General features: G+C 32.0%; 3 protein-coding genes across 4 annotated transcripts; all 3 read right to left on the bottom strand.

Annotated features, from left to right (window-relative positions):
* Window positions 1–3,290: 3,290 nt before the first annotated feature.
* LOC116769324 (uncharacterized) lies at window positions 3,291–6,828 on the bottom strand. Its single transcript, XM_032660390.2, has 9 exons — window positions 6,692–6,828; window positions 5,320–6,622; window positions 5,056–5,236; window positions 4,814–4,948; window positions 4,570–4,666; window positions 4,385–4,483; window positions 4,156–4,304; window positions 3,801–3,974; window positions 3,291–3,621 (listed from the first exon to the last, which is right to left on the bottom strand). Exons 1-9 carry the CDS (start codon window positions 6,692–6,694, stop codon window positions 3,483–3,485), a joined length of 2,280 nt encoding a protein of 759 aa, XP_032516281.2. The 5' UTR covers window positions 6,695–6,828; the 3' UTR covers window positions 3,291–3,482.
* Window positions 6,829–9,566: 2,738 nt separating this feature from the next.
* LOC116768954 (phosphopantothenate--cysteine ligase) lies at window positions 9,567–15,978 on the bottom strand. 2 transcript variants are annotated; one of them, XM_032659889.2, is made up of 7 exons: window positions 15,616–15,978; window positions 14,871–15,028; window positions 14,536–14,764; window positions 12,920–13,134; window positions 12,348–12,533; window positions 12,135–12,237; window positions 9,567–11,966 (listed from the first exon to the last, which is right to left on the bottom strand). In XM_032659889.2, the coding sequence occupies exons 2-7, from the start codon at window positions 15,000–15,002 to the stop codon at window positions 11,890–11,892; spliced, it is 942 nt and encodes a 313-aa protein (XP_032515780.2). In that variant the 5' UTR covers window positions 15,003–15,028; window positions 15,616–15,978; the 3' UTR covers window positions 9,567–11,889. The 2 variants fall into 2 exon arrangements, with proteins under 2 accessions (XP_032515780.2, XP_032515779.2); XM_032659888.2 differs by having other exon boundaries at window positions 14,871–15,025; window positions 15,616–15,977.
* A 277-nt stretch (window positions 15,979–16,255) lies between these two features.
* On the bottom strand, window positions 16,256–21,049 carry LOC116768953 (putative transporter svop-1). The gene is made up of 11 exons (XM_032659887.2): window positions 20,900–21,049; window positions 19,576–19,737; window positions 19,344–19,506; window positions 19,151–19,272; window positions 18,833–19,077; window positions 18,630–18,763; window positions 18,162–18,288; window positions 17,803–17,898; window positions 17,292–17,482; window positions 16,683–16,810; window positions 16,256–16,391 (listed from the first exon to the last, which is right to left on the bottom strand). Exons 1-11 carry the CDS (start codon window positions 20,952–20,954, stop codon window positions 16,324–16,326), a joined length of 1,491 nt encoding a protein of 496 aa, XP_032515778.2. The 5' UTR covers window positions 20,955–21,049; the 3' UTR covers window positions 16,256–16,323.

Below are 21,049 nucleotides of genomic sequence, written 5' to 3' on the forward strand. Positions count from 1 at the left end.
AACTTCTGGCTGGCCTTGGACAGCATCATATAGATTTTAAGTCTTTCCATCAATAACAAAATTCAGCTTTCTACTAGTGCTATTAGCTTTATGAAGTCACTAAATTGTTAGACTATACATAAATATAGTTTGTTATAAAAAATAACTTCATTAATAAAATTCAGATTTCATAGGAATTATAATAATAAAAAAAATAGCGAGTGGAGTCCCTCCGCGCTGAAGAAGTGAAACTTCGTAATGTGAAAATGAATATAGGGGAGGGTAACTATTGATTTTCAATGAATTCATTTTGTTTCTTTAAGACAAACTTTTAAAAATTTGCTTACAATTAAGAATTGACTCATCCATTTACTCTCGCTCCGTCTCTCTTTATTCCTCTCCCCACGAACGTTGAACGTGCAACGCAACCTTGTTGGAAGTCACATTATAAGTTTCACTTCAAAGAATTACATTACACTGTATATTTTTATATAAGCTTTCAACAATGTTTATATTATGAGTGAATAGTGACGAATACAATATTTTGATTGTAAAATTCTAAAATTCATTAATTTTGAATAAAGTTTTTTCAGATTTGATTTGAAATGATTGTATTTTATTTTCCAAGTCATTGTAGGTAACTGTTTACTAGTAGAAGGTCGTGTATGGAATTTTACCAAAGTACTAAAGGATTCGCAAATGAAAATATTTTCATTTACAATATCAATACTTCTGAATTGGGTGAATTTTATTATGAAATATAAAGAAATTAAGCAAAAAACAGAATGTTTCTGTATGAAGGGAGCTATTATAGAAACTTTTTTATGAACTCTGAATTAAATCATATTAAAGTTGTACAAATTTTGCTAACTATTCTTGTTAATAGACATAGTTTTTCTATAATAGAACAAAAACTTCAGAAGTCCATGGTGGAGCAACAATTTTACCATTTACCTATAAAAAAATTACTTCTTCATACAATAATACGTTCTTGTCTGTTTTTTTTTCGTCTGGCAATTATTTTTTTTGTATGGCAACATTTAATCCATGGCACAAAAATGTCATTTTTTAAATTGAAATAATAAACAAAGATTACAAGCTCGGATAGAAGTTTTAAATATGTTTATTTAAAAGTTGTATTTAAGAATTATTATTTTAAACAAATAACATTTAAGGTTAGCTTTCTTTTATCCAATTTTTCAATATGTCATCAAACTTTTTCTTTAAATGGCAATTATATCAAAATAAGCTGACGTAAAACTGGAATAATTAATTACACGGGTAATTACTAATGACAGCTTCATCTAGTCTATGGAGAGAATAAAAAGAAAAAAGACGTTTTGTAAACAATAGTAGGTACATAAATCTAATTTATGTTTGTAATTCACATTTCTAACTCTGAAATGGACGCAGATGAAGTCGCGGCCAATATATATATTATATATATATATATATATATATATATATATAATATATATATATATATATAATATATACATATATAAAAATGGGTCCATATTTCCCTTGGTCACGCCCTCGCACGTTAACGGTTGGACCGATTCCATATTTTTTTTTATTGTTGTGTTTGTTTTCGTCAGGGCAAGGTTGTTATGAAAGAAAATATAAAATTAAAGAAAAATTTACAATAATCTTTATTACAAACTTTTTTAATATACTTTTTGCTGAGCATATATTAAATAGGCAACTGTCAGTTCGGATAGACGCATACCTTCAATATCATTTACAACAAATAGAAACGTTGACCTTGGCAAAATGTTCCAAGACTCCAGTGCGAATGACGCCATAGAATAAAATCATAATTCTAGAGTAACTTTGTATTATTATTTGCTTTAATTAGATTTATATTTGTCACATATACGGACTTTATTCTTGAAATCCACGCTCACGACTTTATTGTTGAAATCCGAGCCCAGTGGTGTGAATGATACTTGTTGTATAATAAAAAGACCAGTTAATAAACAGACATAAAAAATGGTAAATGCGAAATAATGTCTTATATATTTAAGGCAATGACAACCCTTAAAATCACTCGTTTTGACATTTTGACAAGGTCTCATTTTGACAAGGTGGACCTAATATACTATGAAACAAAGTTCCTAATTGTGACTTCAGTAGAAGCTGTTAAATTTTATTACATATCTAAATTAATCCCGGATCGTGTCTCCTCCATTCTACAGGACACTGGCACAACGTACTGTGTACGTCTTTGCACGGATGGAGGCCATATTTAAAACTAACTAATATACTATTAAATGATTTGTATGCATCTATTTATTTACTTTTAAATAAGAAAATCCACTGGAAACATATATTGTAGTTAATGATAATGTTTGTTATGACACTAGATGTATCTGCTGATAAAAAGTTTCATTTTATTTCTAAACCAGAATATAATTTGTAAACAATACGCGCTGCTCTTATCTAATTTATAGTTTTCTAGCGGTTTCTATTTAACTATGTTAGGAGGTTTTAGAACCAAGGTACGTTTTTGAATATAGTAAATAGAAAAGAAAAGTTATTTTTTTGTAAATGGTTACAAATATCTACGAGTTCTCGTAGCAATCGTAGCGGGTCTACGAAATGCGTGTTTTTTTTGTATTGGTTAGTACGTATTTGGAAATAGATTTATAAGAAGTAGATTAAAGAAACCTTTTTGAAAGCCATGTATGACGCATGTCTCTTAAAGTTGTTGCTTAAAACTTATATATTTGATTGAAGGATATAAAAAAATTCTCCTATTTTCTCTTATTGTTAGAATAATAAGATTATGGAACAAAATGAGCAAAGTCACTAAGCAGAAATATCGTTGTAAATTAATTATTGTCGATTGATAACGTCCATGACTAAGATATTTTTTTATAATATGGCCTTCATCCGTGCGAGGACGTGCACAGTATATTCTGCCAATGTGGTGTAGAAGTTATAATTATTTACAATTAAGTTTTATGAATACATATGTCAATTTTTATCATAATTGCCTGCCTACAACCGAGTCATTATATAGGGCGTTTAAACGTATTTAAATACATTAACTATTGAATTATTCTAAGACGCATTAAAAGATTTTCCAGTTCGAGAGTTCATAGATTATAATTACGTTGATTTTAGATATTTGCGATACAAAAATTTTATCTATGTTATTTTCCGTGAATTACTTTAAACTCCTAAATTAACCTTAATACAATATTTCATTTAATCTTTTTATTACTTCAGGTAATGAGATGGAACGTAATATTATTATCGTGTAAAAAATAATTTTAAAAAAATCTATAAAAATACTATAAATAAATAATAAAAAAAAAAACAAAATTTGCATTTTATATTTTCTAAGATTTAACAAGACATTTGGTCTAATGTTACGAATGTTACGTTTAAAAATTTATGAATTAACAGTTGCACATAAATAAATATACACATAAAAAAAGTTTTCGTTTGAATATAGCTTTTACTGGCACATATTTGATGAAACTGTTGTTCGTCTATCATCTGGGTTGCTTGTTGAGGAGACGGTCGAACTTCTTCATGTGCTGCGAGGCAAGTTCCACGTCCACGTCTGTGAGGAAGTAGGCTTCGAAGTTTGGTAACGGTCGAAGCATGAGGTAAAGCCTTTCAGCATATTTCCTTTATAATAAAATAGCAATAATTAAATTGATGTAAATTCATTAAGACAATATTAGTGAGCTTCTGATAATTTTATCTCTACTGTATTAGAAAAGAGAGATTTAAAGACGTAAAATGTATGATGATTCCACCGGTGATAAATTTTAGCTAGACATGCTATCTCATAGTCCATCCACCACCTGGTATCGGTATTTTTATCATAGAGCAGTTCCGCCAGCGCTCTCAGTGCGTGACGACGGGCTGCGGCGGCGGTTGGCGGTCGCTCCCGGAGAACGCGTCTCCCTCCACCGGCCATAGCACAACATACCACCAGCAGACGAGCGGAGGCACAGCGTACAAATGGACTTTTATGTCTAGACATAGATTATACATGAGAGAAAGAGAAAGCATTCCTATTTTGTTGAAATGAATCATTAATTTTTTCTACAGGACTGTCTTTATAGACCTAACCTAAGCTTGCTTGTCTTGTTATAATATACCTATGTATGAATAAGGTTATGTCCTAATCAAAATTTATGTAATTCAGTATCTAACCCAACTCCATATACGCATATAGCGGTAACAGACTGTGTGATGTCGACACTACAGACTATGTCGTCTAGCGCCACGTTAGCGGCGCGCCTCACCGGCCGACTGAAGCTGCCTGTTTTAATAAGTAAAATGGCTATAGCTTCGTAGAAATCCTGGAAAGTAACAGTAGGTTAATTAGGTAGGAAGAGGTTTAATTTATATTATGACTGTATTATAAGTTATTATGACTAACGGGTTTCTTTGTGTAATTAGTGTTCCTTAGAATATCAGCCAGCGAGCTGCAGGCTGCTTTAGCAACCTGTGTACGTGGCGACTCAATGTGTACAATGACCTGAAATATAATCAAACATGTTTGTGTCAGATTTGAATAAAACATTTTTCATAATTAATTCGTAACACTAACTACTTGTTACTGACCTGTCGTATTAATGTCGCGATCCGGTTTTCTGTGATAACACACCAAAATGAGTCCAATGCTTTGGGTAAATTTTCTAAAGTTTCAATCACCTCATGCCTAAAAAACATTTAAGACAAATAAAATTCCTCACAAATTTACCATGTCTTGGATCGCATTTCTTTTGAAAAAAAAAACTTTTGGATAATGCTCTGCGTGATTTAATAAAGTTTTTATACTTATTTTATTGGGAATATGTGGAATTACCAGGACGAAGAACGCAGTCTTTTTAATAATTCTGAACAAAGTGCATCACAGCCCTTTTCAGCTACATCACTCAGTTTGCTATCTCCAGGCGATGAGGTGCTGGTAGGCGAAATACTTCTGTTGCCAGATCTTTGCCTATTTATTTGATCCGATTCCGTTTAAGAACAAGTTTTTTTTATAAAAATATATTAATTAATGTATGTACTCAGTAATATATATATTAAAAAATCTTAATAACAAACCTGATATCGTTTGAGAACATCTTTAACTCCCCTATTTTTCCTTTAATGCTGATAGCATCGTAATCTTTTGAAAATTCTTCGAATTTCGTAGCTAGGTCCATTCTATTTTCAAAACTAGGGAAAACGCCTTCCAGATGAATTGGAGGTAGTTGGTTAGAATTGTTAATCGGTTTTGGAGGATCTGTAAAAGAATAACATATAATACATCTTTTTAAATGAAAAGTATATTGACAATAAAAATGAGCTGGTAATTTGTATAGTTACCACTATTGCCACTTATGAAAGCACTTTCTCCAGACGCCAAATCCCTCCGCGTCATTTCCCAACGGTCTTCAATTTTATAATTTTGACTTTTGTATAGATTCGGTATAGGTTCTTCCCTTTTTGTAGTCATTTGAGGCGTGTTCAAAGAAAATAAGAAATTAAAATGCGTACTATTTGGGCATCTTGGACTCTTTTGAATCGGAGGTAATTTCAGTATGTCATCTGCTGCTGAACCTCCGTTTTTATCGTTCAACATTTTCACTCGAATACCGCAACTATTAACAAATATGGTGTCATTGCTATCCTCATTTCCCGTCAATGTCTTTTCACTCGGTGTGACATCTACGATATTATCTTTTCTATGTGAAGTTTCTTCGGTTAATGGTGTGAGCGGGGAAAAGTTACGGTTGCAATGTTCTGGAGAATGCGTTTGTAATAGCAATAGAGGGCTTTCTGAAATTTTGTTGTACAGTTCCTTAACATCGTGGTCCACAAACTCAAATTCCCCCTCATCAAAGGTATCGTCTTTATTACATTTCTTATGGTAATTATTTTCCATCAGAGAATCCTCTTCCATATCCGAGTCGAATGATGAGTGATAGACACTGGTACTATCGTACGGCGTTTCGTTTTTACTTTCCGACAAATCCTCTTTCGAGTCCTGATCTATAAATCGAATTATTGTATCATTCGAACTTTGTCTTGTTACATCATTTTCCGTCTCCGATTCTTTGTAAATTGAAGATTTGTCTTCTAAGCTATTCGCTAGGATGGGGTGGCTTTCGATGTTTGTATCGTTGAGATTGTTAACGACATCTCTTTCGTCAGTTCCATTAGCATTAACGAGATGGATTCTGTATTCTAAAGTCCTGTTTTCGGTTATCGATACAAATGATGTTTGTGTTTCTAATGTACTGCATTCAATTTTATGTGGATTGCCGTGAACCAATTCAATTATGGTTTTACTTGTTTGCGTGTATGTCTCTTGAGCCAGTATGGATATTTTTGAAGAATTTGTGCACATGGATTGGTCTTTCGCATATATAATGTTGTCTGGAGAATTTCGGTTTACAATGAAACATGTATCGGTTACTTTGTGAGGTGTCAAGTTTTCTTGCGTTTGAAACATCGCCTCACTGACATCACTGTCTTCACAGTCAATGACGTAAGTAGCCTTCGACGTGGAGTTGTTTCCATCCGGGCTGCTGTCGGTGAAATCGAATGAATATACGTTAGATGTGGTTACACTCTTCTGAGAGTCTGTGTATCTGACGTCTCCCACTAGATCTTCGATTTCATCTTCCTAGTAAAGTTATACAGGATGCGATTATTTTTTTTGTTAAAAAGTTTCATCTAGTCAATATATTCTTACCATTGTTATCCAATTTTGAATAAAAATGATATAAAATCACAACATCTAGGCGCAGTGTAACCACATACCAATATTTTAGTTTACTGAATATTTACGTACGTTTCTGACAGGCCATGACACTTTGAACTAAGAAACTGTCAGTTTATCCTTTTTTTGTGTTTATTTGTTGTATTTAAGACAACAGCTTTAACGAGCTACAAGGCAATGTGGCTTTTTCATGAATTGATAGTCATTAAAAACTTAAAATCTATTATCGTTACTAGAATGTTAATGAAATATAGTTTTTAAACGGATTTATAAGGAGGTTATTTATAAGATATAGTTCAGTACTATTTTTATAATATCAGTATTAACCATCCACAAAATGTTTCAAAGAAATTTCGAGACTTTTTAAAAACTTCCTTTTTTCTTGTCACACCTTCAAAACCGCCTCCCTCTTGAAGAAAATTCTAAAATCTTTCAATTTTTAGCCGCCTATCTTGTTCTAACGTATGAATAAATCTAAATAAAGTTCGTAAATATTTAAAGTTTTTTTATTTACGTGTAAGTTGCGCAATAATTTTCAACTCGTGACGTCATGAAGCTCCTGATCACCCTTGTCACTATTTCACACTATGGTGACACACTCGCCCTTTGCAGGTTTAATTAAATATTGAATTTATGCATGACAGTTATATGTTAGGATATCAAACAAGTAACCAAGAAGTTTCAAACATATATTGTGCTCAGTTTCTTAGAGTGTATTAAATATCGTGTATTGCTAAATATTCTTTTATTACAGGAAATAGTCAAGGTTATGCTTATATATGTGTAGGTTATAACTTATAAGGAGACTCATAAATTATAATCGGTTACTATTTGGTATCCGGCTTTTATTATATTCGGTCGAATACTAACTATTTGAGTTAGAGTATGTATGTTATCTACCTATAAAAAAAAATCATTAGGTATATATAATTTTTTTATTTTTCTTATAAACATTTCAGTTGTCTTTGGTACATAAACATCTGTTATATTGGCAAAAGTTAAAAGAAAACTCTATGCCAATGAATTATTATCATAACACAAATTTATAAGAAGTTTATGGTGCAGAAAGACAGATTTTTTTGTACCTTTAGGAAGAAGTAGTTTACTACTTTTTTGAGTAATTTCTTTCGGATGAGTCCATTAGAATAAACGCTTGAGAAATAAAAGAAAAAAATCCGGCTAAACTTACGTTTCATATTCGGCTATTCGGTCAGGGGGTTCCCCGAATTTTCAATATACTGCCGATGTACAAAAAATGATATAATATGAATAAGGAACCCTCATTGAAATACTAATCTTTTTTGCGACATTTTTATTTTAGATATAAATTTTTAGTCATTTTTATTTTTTGGTTTACTATTCCGAACAATGGATTAGTGTTATCTTAACAACCTTAATGTTTTTAATATAATTAGTCTTAATGTTATTAAGAAGGCTGCTTTTTAATGCTGTGGCTTTATTTGCTCTGAAATTGTGGAATATCTTGAGTGCTGTGTGGAGGACACATTGAGAAGGTTATTGGCAATCTTATGTTCAAACGCCACGGTTCACAGGCACCTATTTGAGATTAAGTTTGTACTTTTTTTTTGGTAAAACTCGAGTATGATTCGTAACGTACTAACGCTTTATTTCAATTCAGAGAAGAGTTTACACTTAAGCTCACAGGTGGCGCTAGTTGTACGTAGACAATATTTTGGTACCATAGATAAAATATACAATGTTTTTTACATTTTAAAATTTAAACCGTTTCTTTTTCATTTACTTTAGTAAATAATTTCACAAAAACAAATTTGGGTTCGATTTCCTCATTTCACATCAATTCAATAAACGATATTGGTGTCTGACTAACAGCTATAGGTTCCAACCAATCCAAACACGTTATATCTGAAATATTCTTTAAGTATTGTATGCAAAATATTTGCTAAGTATTTGGGAATATGTATGAGAACTACCCGGAGATATACTCGCTCACTGTACCGTAACCTCCTCTACCATGAGGAGAAAGCATTCATTGTCATAAATTCCTTCCTCCTCAACAATGTAGACACTATCGCAACTTTACAGATGTCGTACAATTTACTGCTGTGTTGAACATGTGTACTATGACAATGCATTTGAGTTTTATATTTGGGCTTTGTCTTCCGTCTTGTGGATCAGCTTTTAGAAGTTACAATAGAAACTTTACCTGCCCTAAGACGTGTACTAGATGGTAGATTGGGAAAAATATTATAAAGCCGATATTAATGGCAAATAAGGTTAGTATAATTTCCAATCAGAAATATTCTCTATTTTAAGTCCAAGTAGTCGAATCCAAAATTAGGTAGAACATCTTTGTTTTTTTTTTAATTTTACCATTAGTTTTCAAGTAAGAACGAAGTAACTTTACCTGCGACAAATGATTCCGATCGACAAGTTAAATTTCTAGAAATTGTATTTGAGTAAGTCATAGAATATTTTGTTTTTTTTTTTGATTATTCAGTAGTAGTGTGCTGATTTCAAAGGTATCGAACGTGTGTCATTAGTACAGATATGTACATTATTCTCCTTTTATGTTAGTCATGAACAGTGCCTACACGAGCAATGGAGAAAGCTGTAGCAGGTTCTTCCTACCGATAGAAATGCATTTTGAGAAAAATGTAGGATAAAAAAGTTATCTATCACAAGTCACAATAACCAAAATTGGTGTTCGCTAGAACATCCGTTTTCAGAACCGGAACTGGTTTGTAGTTAGAGATCATGTCTCGACGCGCTCACGGAAAAAGGTGATATCTGTTATACATAAAAATGTCTTAACCAAACTACACAGCTATTACAGGATTGACATAAATGTATGAAATAAAATACAGTATTATTTTTAAACGATTTTATAAATGATAACACAAATATTATAAATTCGAGAAACATAATTATCAAACCTTACCAATTTTTTTTAAAATTAAATATAATACTATTGCTTACATCTACTATTTCTGTCACACGTAGACGATGAGAATTCGTTAAACAGAAAACGACTTATTGTTAGTAACAACTTAAATATGCTGAATCTCCGTATAAAAAGTAAAGTTGTTATTTTTTTTTTCTCTAACATCTATTTCATTTGTAGCAAAATCTAAGAAATATTTTTTCATGGAATAGATAACGCGGGGAAAGTTTCATGAAAAAAGTAAGTTACTTATATCGACCTCGCGTCTGGATATGAATGTGACTTATGGGATCACATTTATATTTTGATAAACTTTTTTCATTAATTAATTTGAAACACGGAACATTACAATATTTTTCCATCAAAAAGTCAATATGAATATTTACAATGATTTGGATACTGAAAAGAGAATCACTGCCTTTCAAATAATGTTATGAATAAAGTATTTCTCATGAAATGTAATTAAATTCAATGAAAATATACACTGTTTTTGTTAGAATATTGATAATCGAGTTATGGCTTCATAATTTTCATGATAATTACCAAATGCAGCTGTGAAATTGTTGTTCCTTATTCGAAATGTAATAGGTTTTGTGGAAAAAAACACAACAATAAATAACAAATGTGAAGTAACATTTTACGTAAGCGAAAATAGTTAAATAATTATAATAAATTTAAAGAATTCTCATCAATAAAATATATTTACGTATTTTAATTCAAGTACATTGGAATCTCAAAATTAATGCATACACAGATAAAAAAATACCAACCGTCAAGCACTATCGTCTCGCCCTACTTTGAACACGACCACTTCAAAGTAATAGAAACGAGTCAAAATTCATTTACTACCATGACAACATATATACTATCAATAATATATTTATACACTCAATTTAACTCCATTGATATGTACTTTTGTAAAACGACCAATTTCATAGCAACATATTATATGCGATATGGACTATAGTCGAAAATATAACAGCGAATTATCGCAACTCGAACAGTGAAATAATATTAAAAATTTATTTATTTTATAAAAATATACAGCTATTACAAAAAGTATATATATGTATATATTACATTGAGATTATTGATATGGCTACCAGCTGTCACAATAGAAGGTACATTTTAAAATTATTAAAAGGCATCCCCGAAGGTTTCGATTGAAAAAAAAAACCGAACGCAACGCTGATATAACAATCATAAGTAAATCATTACTAACCCAAGTTCATATAATGATGGTCACTCGTCCTCTAGAGTCAGTCACGCCAATAAACATTTACTTAAACTAACACCAATCGTTTAGCACACAATAATTTTCCACCAACACCGATGTAAATTCATTTAACAATAGTTTAAATACCATAAAAAACTCTGAATACACGCGTTTTAGACTGTATTGTCTTCAACTAACTTACTTTTAAATATATTACTCATACAGACTATACGAACAATATCATAACAAATATCTTCACGGAACTTAGTCACCTTCGAGTGTGGATTTTAATATTGTAAACAAATTGTTATTAAGGTAGCTAAACTAACCTTAATAATAATATGGATCCAACAGACTATCCGAAGCAACACGCGAGCTAGTGTGGATCACTATCTTATCGTAACTTATTATAGTCCGAACACCACATATATTTTAAACACACCAAAAAAAACACCAACAACATTAATTTATCATCTACATATCAATATAATCAAAAACACAGCACGATTCTATATATCTATGTACTTGGCAATATTGAAATTCAAACATTCATATTATAACGTTTTTTCTTAAACGTCTCGTCACCGGAGTTATGTCAATACATCTGAGGAGACTTCGAATATGATATCAACTTTTAATTTCACAGCTTTCGATCACTAAATATAAGGACACGATTACATTGTAGAAATATAGTCCAGTATATATATATCTACTATCACATAGTACACAAAGAACGGGGTCAAAACATTATCTTAATTAAGTTTAATACACGGGGAAGGAATATATGTCCAAAGGCCACTAGCCACTCGAATGACTTGGAGAGATACATAAAAAAACATCGCTAAACGATATATACAATCAATTAGTAAAAATTTTAGAGGTAAATCGGATTTACAAACACAACATCGACACTGACAGTCCATCGCGTATAGTCCGCGGTGTAAATAGTCCGCGATGCGTATAGTCCGCGGTGTGTATAGTCCGCCGCGCCTAGTCCGTGAGGTAGAGCCTCGCCAGGCGGGCGCGGGATACTCAGCGTGGACGAGCAGACATGTGCTCGGCGTGCTGGCGGACCAGCTCACCAACTATCATACTCTCGATGTCCACGCCTTTATATTTATGCAATAATTAGACGACACGAAGATTTTGTAATGTACATTTTTTGTACAACGTTATGGAGAAGTAAGAAAAATTAACACTTTTATATTTTTTTTTATTAGCAAATAATATTTTGTTTTGATGAGCTTTATTAAGATGGAATATTATTAACAACTTACCCGCGTGTACTTCTTCCCTGGTTAGTACAATTTCTTGTACGGCGTTAGAGGTGACCAAGATAACCCTGTGATGGCGGGTTTGCAGCAGGTTGGCTACGACCATCTGGAATATTGAAAAAAAAAATGCTTATATTGAAATAGTTAGGAAATTTTTTTTGGCAAGAAATCTCAAGCGTAATATTTGAATCGCTTAAGCAATCTTTATTTGCATACCTTATGCTTATATTTCTCCAACGCAGCCCGGGCTTTAGGTATGAGGAGGTTTTCATCGGTTTCCAGCTTGAACGACACCACGTAAGCTTCAGGCACCCAGAGGTTGACGAGAGGCGCCAACATCTTAGGAACCAGGTGGAGCTGAATCACCGGGGCTCCGCTCGCTGATTGCATCTTGTGGGTTGGCTGACGTCACAATTATATTGGAATTAATACTTATCTATTCTCGCGTGTACTCAGTGATATGAAACTTAGGTTTACGGATTATGCCTCCATAATACGGACTTTTCACGGGTAGACGAGATGAAAGTGTCTGTCAGCTAGTCTTGTTATTTATCATTTACTTTTAATCATAAAATAACAAAAAACGCGTACTGTTACTCAAAATCTTTAGTTTCGTTTATATAAGAATTCTATGTCGTCCCTGAAATATTACGCAAGAAGTTTTTAATGCACATTGGAACTGATGGAAGGCGGATAGTAACTAGAAGTCGAATTGATTCATTTTTATTTGAAACGCAAACCAGTTAAAAAAAATTAAGAATGCAAGCTAAATTTCGCCGTATACTCACGACTCTATCCTTAGGTATATAAAAGTCTGATACAGCCGCGGCCAAGTACAGGACAGCTCTTGCGCCAGTGTGGGCGAGGCATTCACAGGCTGCTCTCAACAACCAGAAGTATTCTGATACTGTTGTGAACGATACATGCAGGAGTGCACCAGCTGCATGAGCGGCCTGATACCGGGCGAGGACCGGAGCGAGTGCGAACACGCTGTCTGGCTTCACTGGAATAACGCCGTACAAGCTAGATATTTTGCAAGGCTATTTGATCACAAGTTACGTGAGCTCTGTTTACGTAGTAATAAGTGATACTTAATAGTACATTTTTGAATGATTAGATTAAAAGTTGAGCCTACGCTGCTATGTATTTTTTTGTCAGACCTTGCTCTAACGTGAACTTGACGTTAACGGGTCATCCTAATGTTAAGGAGGTTTTTGTTTTAAAGTTAAATATAAAAAAATATTTTTTGGAAAAACAAAACTATGAGTATCCGCTCCACTAGAAATCCTTAACATAAAATATTGCTTATGGTGTTTAGTGATTTCTACATCTATAGAATATATGACATTTACAATTGAAAAAAAAAATCAAATTATTCAATTAAGTACTTAAAATAAAAAAAAATGCGATGATAATTTTTTGATATAAAAAAAGACTTGATAATTGTCAGCCAAAATACTACCAACGAATAAACGAAGGTCTTGTTATATATAAGAGATTCTTTGAATAGTTTTTCCGCGAGCCATCACAAGACGTGCTCAAATCGACTCGGTCAAGGTTAATGAGACTCCACAATTAAGTGCCCTCTCTGTGCACACTTTAATGACGGCTTGTAAAACATAAGAAGCGTTCTTATGACACGAAAGTCAGCTACAAAGAAGTAAAGCCTTGCATATTATTTATGAGAGATTAAATAATATTTAAATTTACATATATATATATATATAAGAGGTATATTAGGGATATATGTTAGAAGTCTTTTCATCATACCTGGTTAGATTAACGTGATGATAGTAACAAAATTTTATTAAATTATTATTAACTTTCATACACAGATTATACTGGCATGCGTGAGGTAGGTACTGTTTCGAGTAATCATAGGCCAAAAATGCCTTACATCATTTTTCAAAACAGCTGACGGTCTTAGACTATTTTACCGATTTTAACCAAACATAGCTAACTGGTTACGTACGTTCTAAGGGCGCCTAATAAAAACTAAGATGCCAAAAACGGATATACACACACACACATAAACACACTCGTACAGGTACTCTCACACGCACACACGCACACACACACAGCTAGAATTATCTTATATATACAGTTGCATATAAGATTTGGTCTAAAAATAGTTTCCGTTCTTTTGACAAAATTATTTAAAAGAGATGGTAATTTCGAATGTTATATTAAAGTGTCCTTAGACTATAGCTTTTACTTTATTTTAAGTCACTGTGCATTTTTTCAGTAAATTTATATTTAGGTAAGAATTTTTTACTTATTTGGTATAGACCATAGATAAAAAATGTTTGGTAATAGAATACCTTACTGATATTTGAGACCAGTAAAATAGTTCTTAACTTAATCATAATAAGAAATGTTGAAATAAAGTGTCAGCTATATTAACCAGTTATAGTGGTGTTGGGTCCTCTCTCTTGTAAATCCAGCATATCCAGAAGCTTTTGTCCCGTGAAGTGTCTCGTGAACGGCTCCAACGACTTTTGTCTGTGCATGAATATCACCGCATAGCCGTGCTCGAGGAAGTACTCAGCCGATGCTGAACCCCGTGTACCAGCACTGAAATTATCTACAAAACGAACCGTATTGTGCTCCAACGGCACTGTTGTTCCTCCGGACTGTAAGAAATTTATTAACATGTTCTTAAATTGAAATAATTGTCATATATTGATTTAAAAAATCATATTTTAATTTTAGTTTCCAAAAGTCATGGAAATAGCTTACCGTGACAAGGACAATCTTATTTCCATATTGATCATGTCTCTCACAGAACTCCTTCAACAGAGATCTATTATCTTCAAAGTCAGTTGGAGGCAAATGAACAGCAAAGAATTCTTCCCAGGAACCGCTCGCCATTCTGGATTTTGTTCGGAACGGCACTGCTTTGAAATTCACATGTTAGATACAATGTGTAAATAAAAATATTTTTATATCAAATGAACTTTGTATGTAGCTGTAGGCGCTATGTATAATATTTTTGTACTAGAGGTATATTTAAGAGGCATCAAATATGTATTTAATATCTTAGAATTTTATATTATAATTCAATTAGCATTTTTGGTAATTGGATTACATTAACATAAATAAGTTATTATAAGGTTTCAATATATATAAATCTGTTTTTATGCTGCTGTTCTCTACATTTTATACATATATGATATAAGTACAATTCTATAAAAGCCGCATTATTCATAATAATCCAATTAAAATTACATATTGAGTAGTAGATATGGCAAAAATCATGACACTTTTGGTTTATCTGTACCTTTAAAATTATAATCTCTATATAACATAAATATTTAATATATTTTGTATCTATTTCATTGCCACTATATATTAATGCTAATATATTTTTAAGAATTCATGTTCTGTATTTTAAATAAAACTTAAATTTTTCCATAAATTCGGAACGCATTATTAACTACTTGTTGCTAATTATTTAAGAAGTTATTACTTTTAAGTTACTTACCTAAATTATGAGATTGTTTGACGCGATGGTACAATCTCAGTAGGGAGTGCACTTTCTTAAACAATATGATATTCTTACACGTTTTTTCTGCTAGATATTTAAACCATCACAACACTAAGTCATAACCTCTACTACACGAAAGTATTTAAAGTCTGCCCTAATCGGGTTTATTGGAAAATCGATGCCTTATACACCTTCAAAGAATATGGAACACGAATTGAGTTCAGTGGTGTGTGTTAATTGGGGAAAGATGTCCGAGTTTACGCTGATACATAAGTTCGAGGGCTTCGTTCCTCGATCGATGTCTTTTAATTTGATATTAAAGAAGGCCGCAATACTTCGTTATCTCGGTTATCATTCAAGCAGCTGTGACGGTGTCAGCTGTCAAACTAAACTTCAATCTGACATCGTTGCTTATATATGTTTTAAACTCTTCTTTCCTCACTGAGTAAAAGTTTATACAGACAAAGATTGAAACATTTATTATATCTGTATTTTTTCACTTTACTTAATTTTATATATTAGTCGTATTAGTTTCAAATTGCATTTTTATACAAAACTGTTTGTTAAATAAATAAAACGTCATTTTTTTACTATTTATTTACAACCAAGTTAACAACTTACTTACATTTTAAGGAAGCTATAAATGATGTAAACTTTTCTATTACAGATTCTAATTAGAGATGTTAATTGCTTCCCAATTACGTTCTATTCCAATATTTTTTTTGGTTGCAACTGACGATCATCGACTAGAAAGGCAGCAACTATAGCTGAAGCTGAAAAAAATAAAAAACACTTAGGCTACGCTTACAAATCAAATTTGATAATAAACCATACATCATACAAACAATAAATAAAACTTATCGTACTATTTGCATTATCTACTTAAATATAATTAGTTCACTATTAGTTGTTTAATACTTTTTTTATCATTAACAGTGTATTTAAAAATTGCATTCATTTTATTTATGATAATTATGTCTTATCTTACCAGCTAGAAACTGGTGTTAAACGTAAGTTAAACTCTACAAATGTTCTTGAAATAATTAAATTGTAATTATACTTACATGCGAATATACCACCGTAAATATAGAAACTAATTTCACAGTTATCGTTAAGTAAGCGATTTAGAACTTGCACTGACACAAAAGTTCCTATACGACCAATTGTCATAGTAAACGCAACCGCCAAGGCCCTGGAAGATTAGTATAGTATTAAAAAAATTATCTAAAATAAAAAAAAAATCTTTTCCTTTTTTTCTGATTTTTTATTATTCTATTTGTTTATATTTATTATTTATTAATTTTTATCATAGCAGAATTACTACAGATTAAAGTAAGTCAAACTAATGTACCTACGTCATGTGGACGAACTCAGATTATGTTTTGTTTTCTAAATTGAAATTTATTTTATTACTTAAAAGATAGTGAATCTAATATTTACTTGGAGATATATAAGATGTCTTAACAAATTCCCATAATTCATTACACACTGTAAAAATAACAAAAAAAAAGTTTTCTAGATTATTTTAGGCTTGATATTCGAAGTAAAGCAATTTTCATCGTAATTTTATGGTTTTGAAAAGCTGAATAATCTAAACAAAAAATATTTTAGCTTTCCATTCTACTCTGAAATTTTATTAATTAATAAAATTAAACTAATGAATTATAGCATACCTCAAATAGGTGGGGAACAACGCGACCGCGATCGCGGAGTATAAGCCCAGAGCAATAATCCCAATGAGGAACACGATGTAAAGAACAGCGCTGCCGATGGCGTTTGGGACGAAATTGACCAGGATTCCCGCTATTCCGCAGAATGCTGTTACACATATCACCACATTTCGACGACCTGTCCGGTTTATTATCTGTCGAAGGACTTGCATACACATATGTTCTTTATACTTTTTATAACATTAATGTACTGCACTTATAATACTGGATTATATTTTGGTGTTATTTTTGATAATCTAAGCCTAAGTCTAACGACAAAGTCGTTACAAAATAGTTGCATGGAAGAATTATTTAACATTTAAAACATTTATACTTTATAATCAACAATAATGAAATAAAAACCTGACATAAATTTTATCAATAACTCTAAGTCCCTTGGAAATTATCACTAAGATTTATCTGATATGCAAAAAATTTTTATAGTCGAATAAATAAAACAAATATTGATATTTACCAAACTTATGAGGCCATTTGCAATAGATTGTAGTGCGCTAACTGATAGCACGAGCAATAAGGAGGTGACATTCAAGGCGCAGGGCGCGGTGGTAGTCTAAAAAATACAAATAAAACTAGTGCCATAGAATGTCCTAGTTAGGAGCTAGTTACCAAAAAAGGTTTAGTTCTGATTCGTTTACAAATCGTGTTTAGTTCTCTAACCAAAATATGCTAGTTAAATTGGTCCTGATATACAAAAAACAATAATAGCTATGACAATTTTCTCTATCGTCTTTACATCAATTACAGATAATGTTATGGGATAACAAATATTTATTTTTAATAACTGTATAAATACATTATTGATATAAAACGTACGTCTGGTGGTGTGTTAATACTAGAACGTATTATTGCACAGAGTGTGAGATCAGATCCCTCCCCGGTCTCTAGAATACGGACGAATTGGTTTGATACTGTCGGCAGCCACAACACGAATGATCCCACCCTGGAAAACATATTGTTTACGTATTTTTTATAAGAATTGGAGTTCATTATTAGAGCAAATATATTTATCTACAAGAAGAGGATTCGGAATTATGATCTCCTGATTATCGCGTGGAGTGGGGAAGAATTCCATCAACATTATTTTTCAAAATTTAAATCTAAATTTCGTCATTGTGCTTAAATATAAACCATGAACACTTGAGTCTCGTTGTACGATAGTTATCTTATGGAAACTACCCTCGTAACTTATTATTTAGGCACAGATTGTGTTATGAACAGAGAAAAACATATATTGAAATATATTGAAAAATTACATTTGAAATACTTAAATAGAAACTCAACTGTTGAAATAAGAATAGGGTAGATAGAATTATTGTATTTTTAAGTAACGGTCTCTTGAACAAGGAACTAAATGTGTCCGTAAGCGCTGTTTTAGTCTCTGTGGTCTGTGGTCTGTCTCTTTGGATGTCTAAAACCTAAAACAGATGTTATAAGAAGTATTTAAAATAAAAAATTGAAAATAATATTATGCAATAACTACTTACAGGAAATTCCTTTTTCGACCATATATTATTTATTTTGTGAATTCGACTCACAACAGACAAAGCCTCTCTCTCTAAACCTTTGTTAAAGAGGAACTTTGGACTTTCAGATATAAATAATAAGCCTATTATTGATATTAAGCTTGGAGCGCTATATAAAAGCAAAAGAGATCGCCAGGAGTTCCAGTATATGCCCAGTGTTGGCATGTAATACGAGAAAGAAAGAGGAATAATTGGTATTGCCATCACTGAAAAAAAAGTATACAATTGTTAAAAAAGTGTCTGACATCACGATTATAGGTTCTTATAATGATTGCTAACATGCCATAATTCCCTGCGAGAGTAAGAAAATACTTCCAACAAGCAACACTACTATATTTCGATTAGCCATTGGAACACTTTCGCTAAGAATGGACATAGCTTGAGAAAACTGGCCCGATGAGCTGTAAACGAAGTTAAATGAGTTAAATACTTGATCAGATCAAAATATATAGACATTGTAATATTAACATACAAAAACGTAGATAAAAACTGTAAGATTAACAACATGATCCAGTTTACGGATATAGAAGCTAAGCCGTTAAATACGGCTGAGGAGGAAAGTAAGATGATAAGCATTCTCTTGCGTCCGTAGATATCTGTGAGGTAGCCCCATGGCACAGCCCCCAGTAGTAAAGCTGGAAAAGAGAACGGGTCAAAAACTTTCAAATATTTTAAAAGTCAGAGTTAATTTGATTCTTGTTTACCAATGACAGGAACAGCCGCTAAAAGTCCCTTTTGCGAGGTCGTAGTTTCCAGCTCGCAAGCACTAGCTGGAACTATAATAGTGCTGGCGTAAGCTATACAAACCAGAGATATTATAATAAGACCAGACAGGCTGAGGAGGACCACGCTATACAGCCCAAAACCTGAGGAAACGATTTAAAAATACATTTCTAAAAGTACACTAACAAAACAGATATAGCTATTCAATATTAGGAATGTTGTCTTATAACTTTTGTCATTTTCAAGGTAGGCAAATCAAAAATTCTTGAGATGGATTTTACAAACGAATCAATGGAACCTCTTTCATAACAACAACAATAAAAATACTAATTTAATTCTCAGTATCCCGATATATAAGTCAGGGCTGTGAAGGGAGGCTTGTTTCCTTATGCATTTTATTACAGCGTTATCGATTATGCTACCAATCCTGATGATTCTCTAAGTTAATTTGATCTCGAATAAATGTTCAGGCAGTTATCTTTGTATTCGTCTAACCATAGTATATAAAAACTTGTATAATGCAAAACTGTATACATCTTAATCATTGAGGTAGACCAACTTTATAACAAAATCTGGTTCAACATGTATTCTGTCAATTAAGAAGGCCTAACATATTTGAATCAAATTATTTCAATTATTGCTTTTTGTTATTCGCTGAACTGTTTGTCTTAAAATTCTCAAATATAATAAGTCGAACGGATTGTAAGCACACAATCCATAAAACTATGTTATTGTTGTAATGTGAATTGTGACTATCCTGGCAGTTTTTTTTTTATTTTTACTAACAAATTTAAGAAGAAGATCACTTATTAACAATAATCTAATGTCAGGGTTTGGAATGGAAACACGGTGCATGCATTCAACAACACTTGTAGGTCTTCTGAGAATAGTTATGGTCTTTTTATATCTGTGAGGTATTTATAAGTACGTTACACTTAATCTACTGTATTTCAACCGTAATTAGATTTCTTGCTACTTTTTTTTCAATTTTACATTTTCCTTAATACTATCACGAAAGATCTTTGTACGAATAACTATCAACTACATTTAACTATGGTTACTCATGCTGAGAGTATTCTTTACATATTGGTCAAGAACGTCGCCATTTTTTTTGTCTCCCTCCATTTCTACTGGCAAGCTATTATCAAATACCGGAGGCCTAGTCGAGATATATGATAAATAATTGTAGACACTGTATTCTTCAGATCATAATTATTATTTTGTCTATAATCGTTCACATTGTGAATCTTTTTCTAATACGTTATAGATTAAGTAACAAGAACATTAGAAACCATAAGCGGATACCTGCTTCGTTCAATGCTTCTTCGAATGTGACCTTGCGCCCATCCTGACGATCCATATCATTTAGTGATTTCAAATATAAACAAAAAAATCCTTGCTAATAATCACGTGTTTACGGACTAACGATATATTATATACTGACTTCCAAATTTC

This window comes from Danaus plexippus, chromosome 5 (genome assembly GCF_018135715.1).
Source record: "Danaus plexippus chromosome 5, MEX_DaPlex, whole genome shotgun sequence".
Taxonomy (NCBI): domain Eukaryota; kingdom Metazoa; phylum Arthropoda; class Insecta; order Lepidoptera; family Nymphalidae; genus Danaus; species Danaus plexippus.

What these genes read in the sequence shown, in the direction of transcription:
- LOC116768954 (XM_032659889.2), bottom strand. Translation starts at nt 15,002, where the DNA reads ATGGCGAGCGGTTCCTGGGAAGAATTCTTTGCTGTTCATTTGCCTCCA. An exon ending in ATATACCTAAGGATAGAGTC is followed by an intron (nt 12,534 to 12,919) that starts GTGAGTATACGG and finishes TTGTGACGTCAG; the next exon opens with CCAACCCACAAGATGCAATC. An exon ending in CAGGGAAGAAGTACACGCGG is followed by an intron (nt 11,967 to 12,134) that starts GTAAGTTGTTAA and finishes ATAAATATAAAG; the next exon opens with GCGTGGACATCGAGAGTATG.
- LOC116769324 (XM_032660390.2), bottom strand. An exon ending in TTTCATAAGTGGCAATAGTG is followed by an intron (nt 5,237 to 5,319) that starts GTAACTATACAA and finishes ATTCTTTTACAG; the next exon opens with ATCCTCCAAAACCGATTAAC. An exon ending in TCGCGACATTAATACGACAG is followed by an intron (nt 4,484 to 4,569) that starts GTCAGTAACAAG and finishes ATTATATTTCAG; the next exon opens with GTCATTGTACACATTGAGTC.
- LOC116768953 (XM_032659887.2), bottom strand. Translation starts at nt 20,954, where the DNA reads ATGGATCGTCAGGATGGGCGCAAGGTCACATTCGAAGAAGCATTGAAC. An exon ending in CAGTTTTTATCTACGTTTTT is followed by an intron (nt 19,273 to 19,343) that starts GTATGTTAATAT and finishes CTTCGTTTACAG; the next exon opens with CTCATCGGGCCAGTTTTCTC. An exon ending in CAAATGGCCTCATAAGTTTG is followed by an intron (nt 17,483 to 17,802) that starts GTAAATATCAAT and finishes GTCCTTCGACAG; the next exon opens with ATAATAAACCGGACAGGTCG.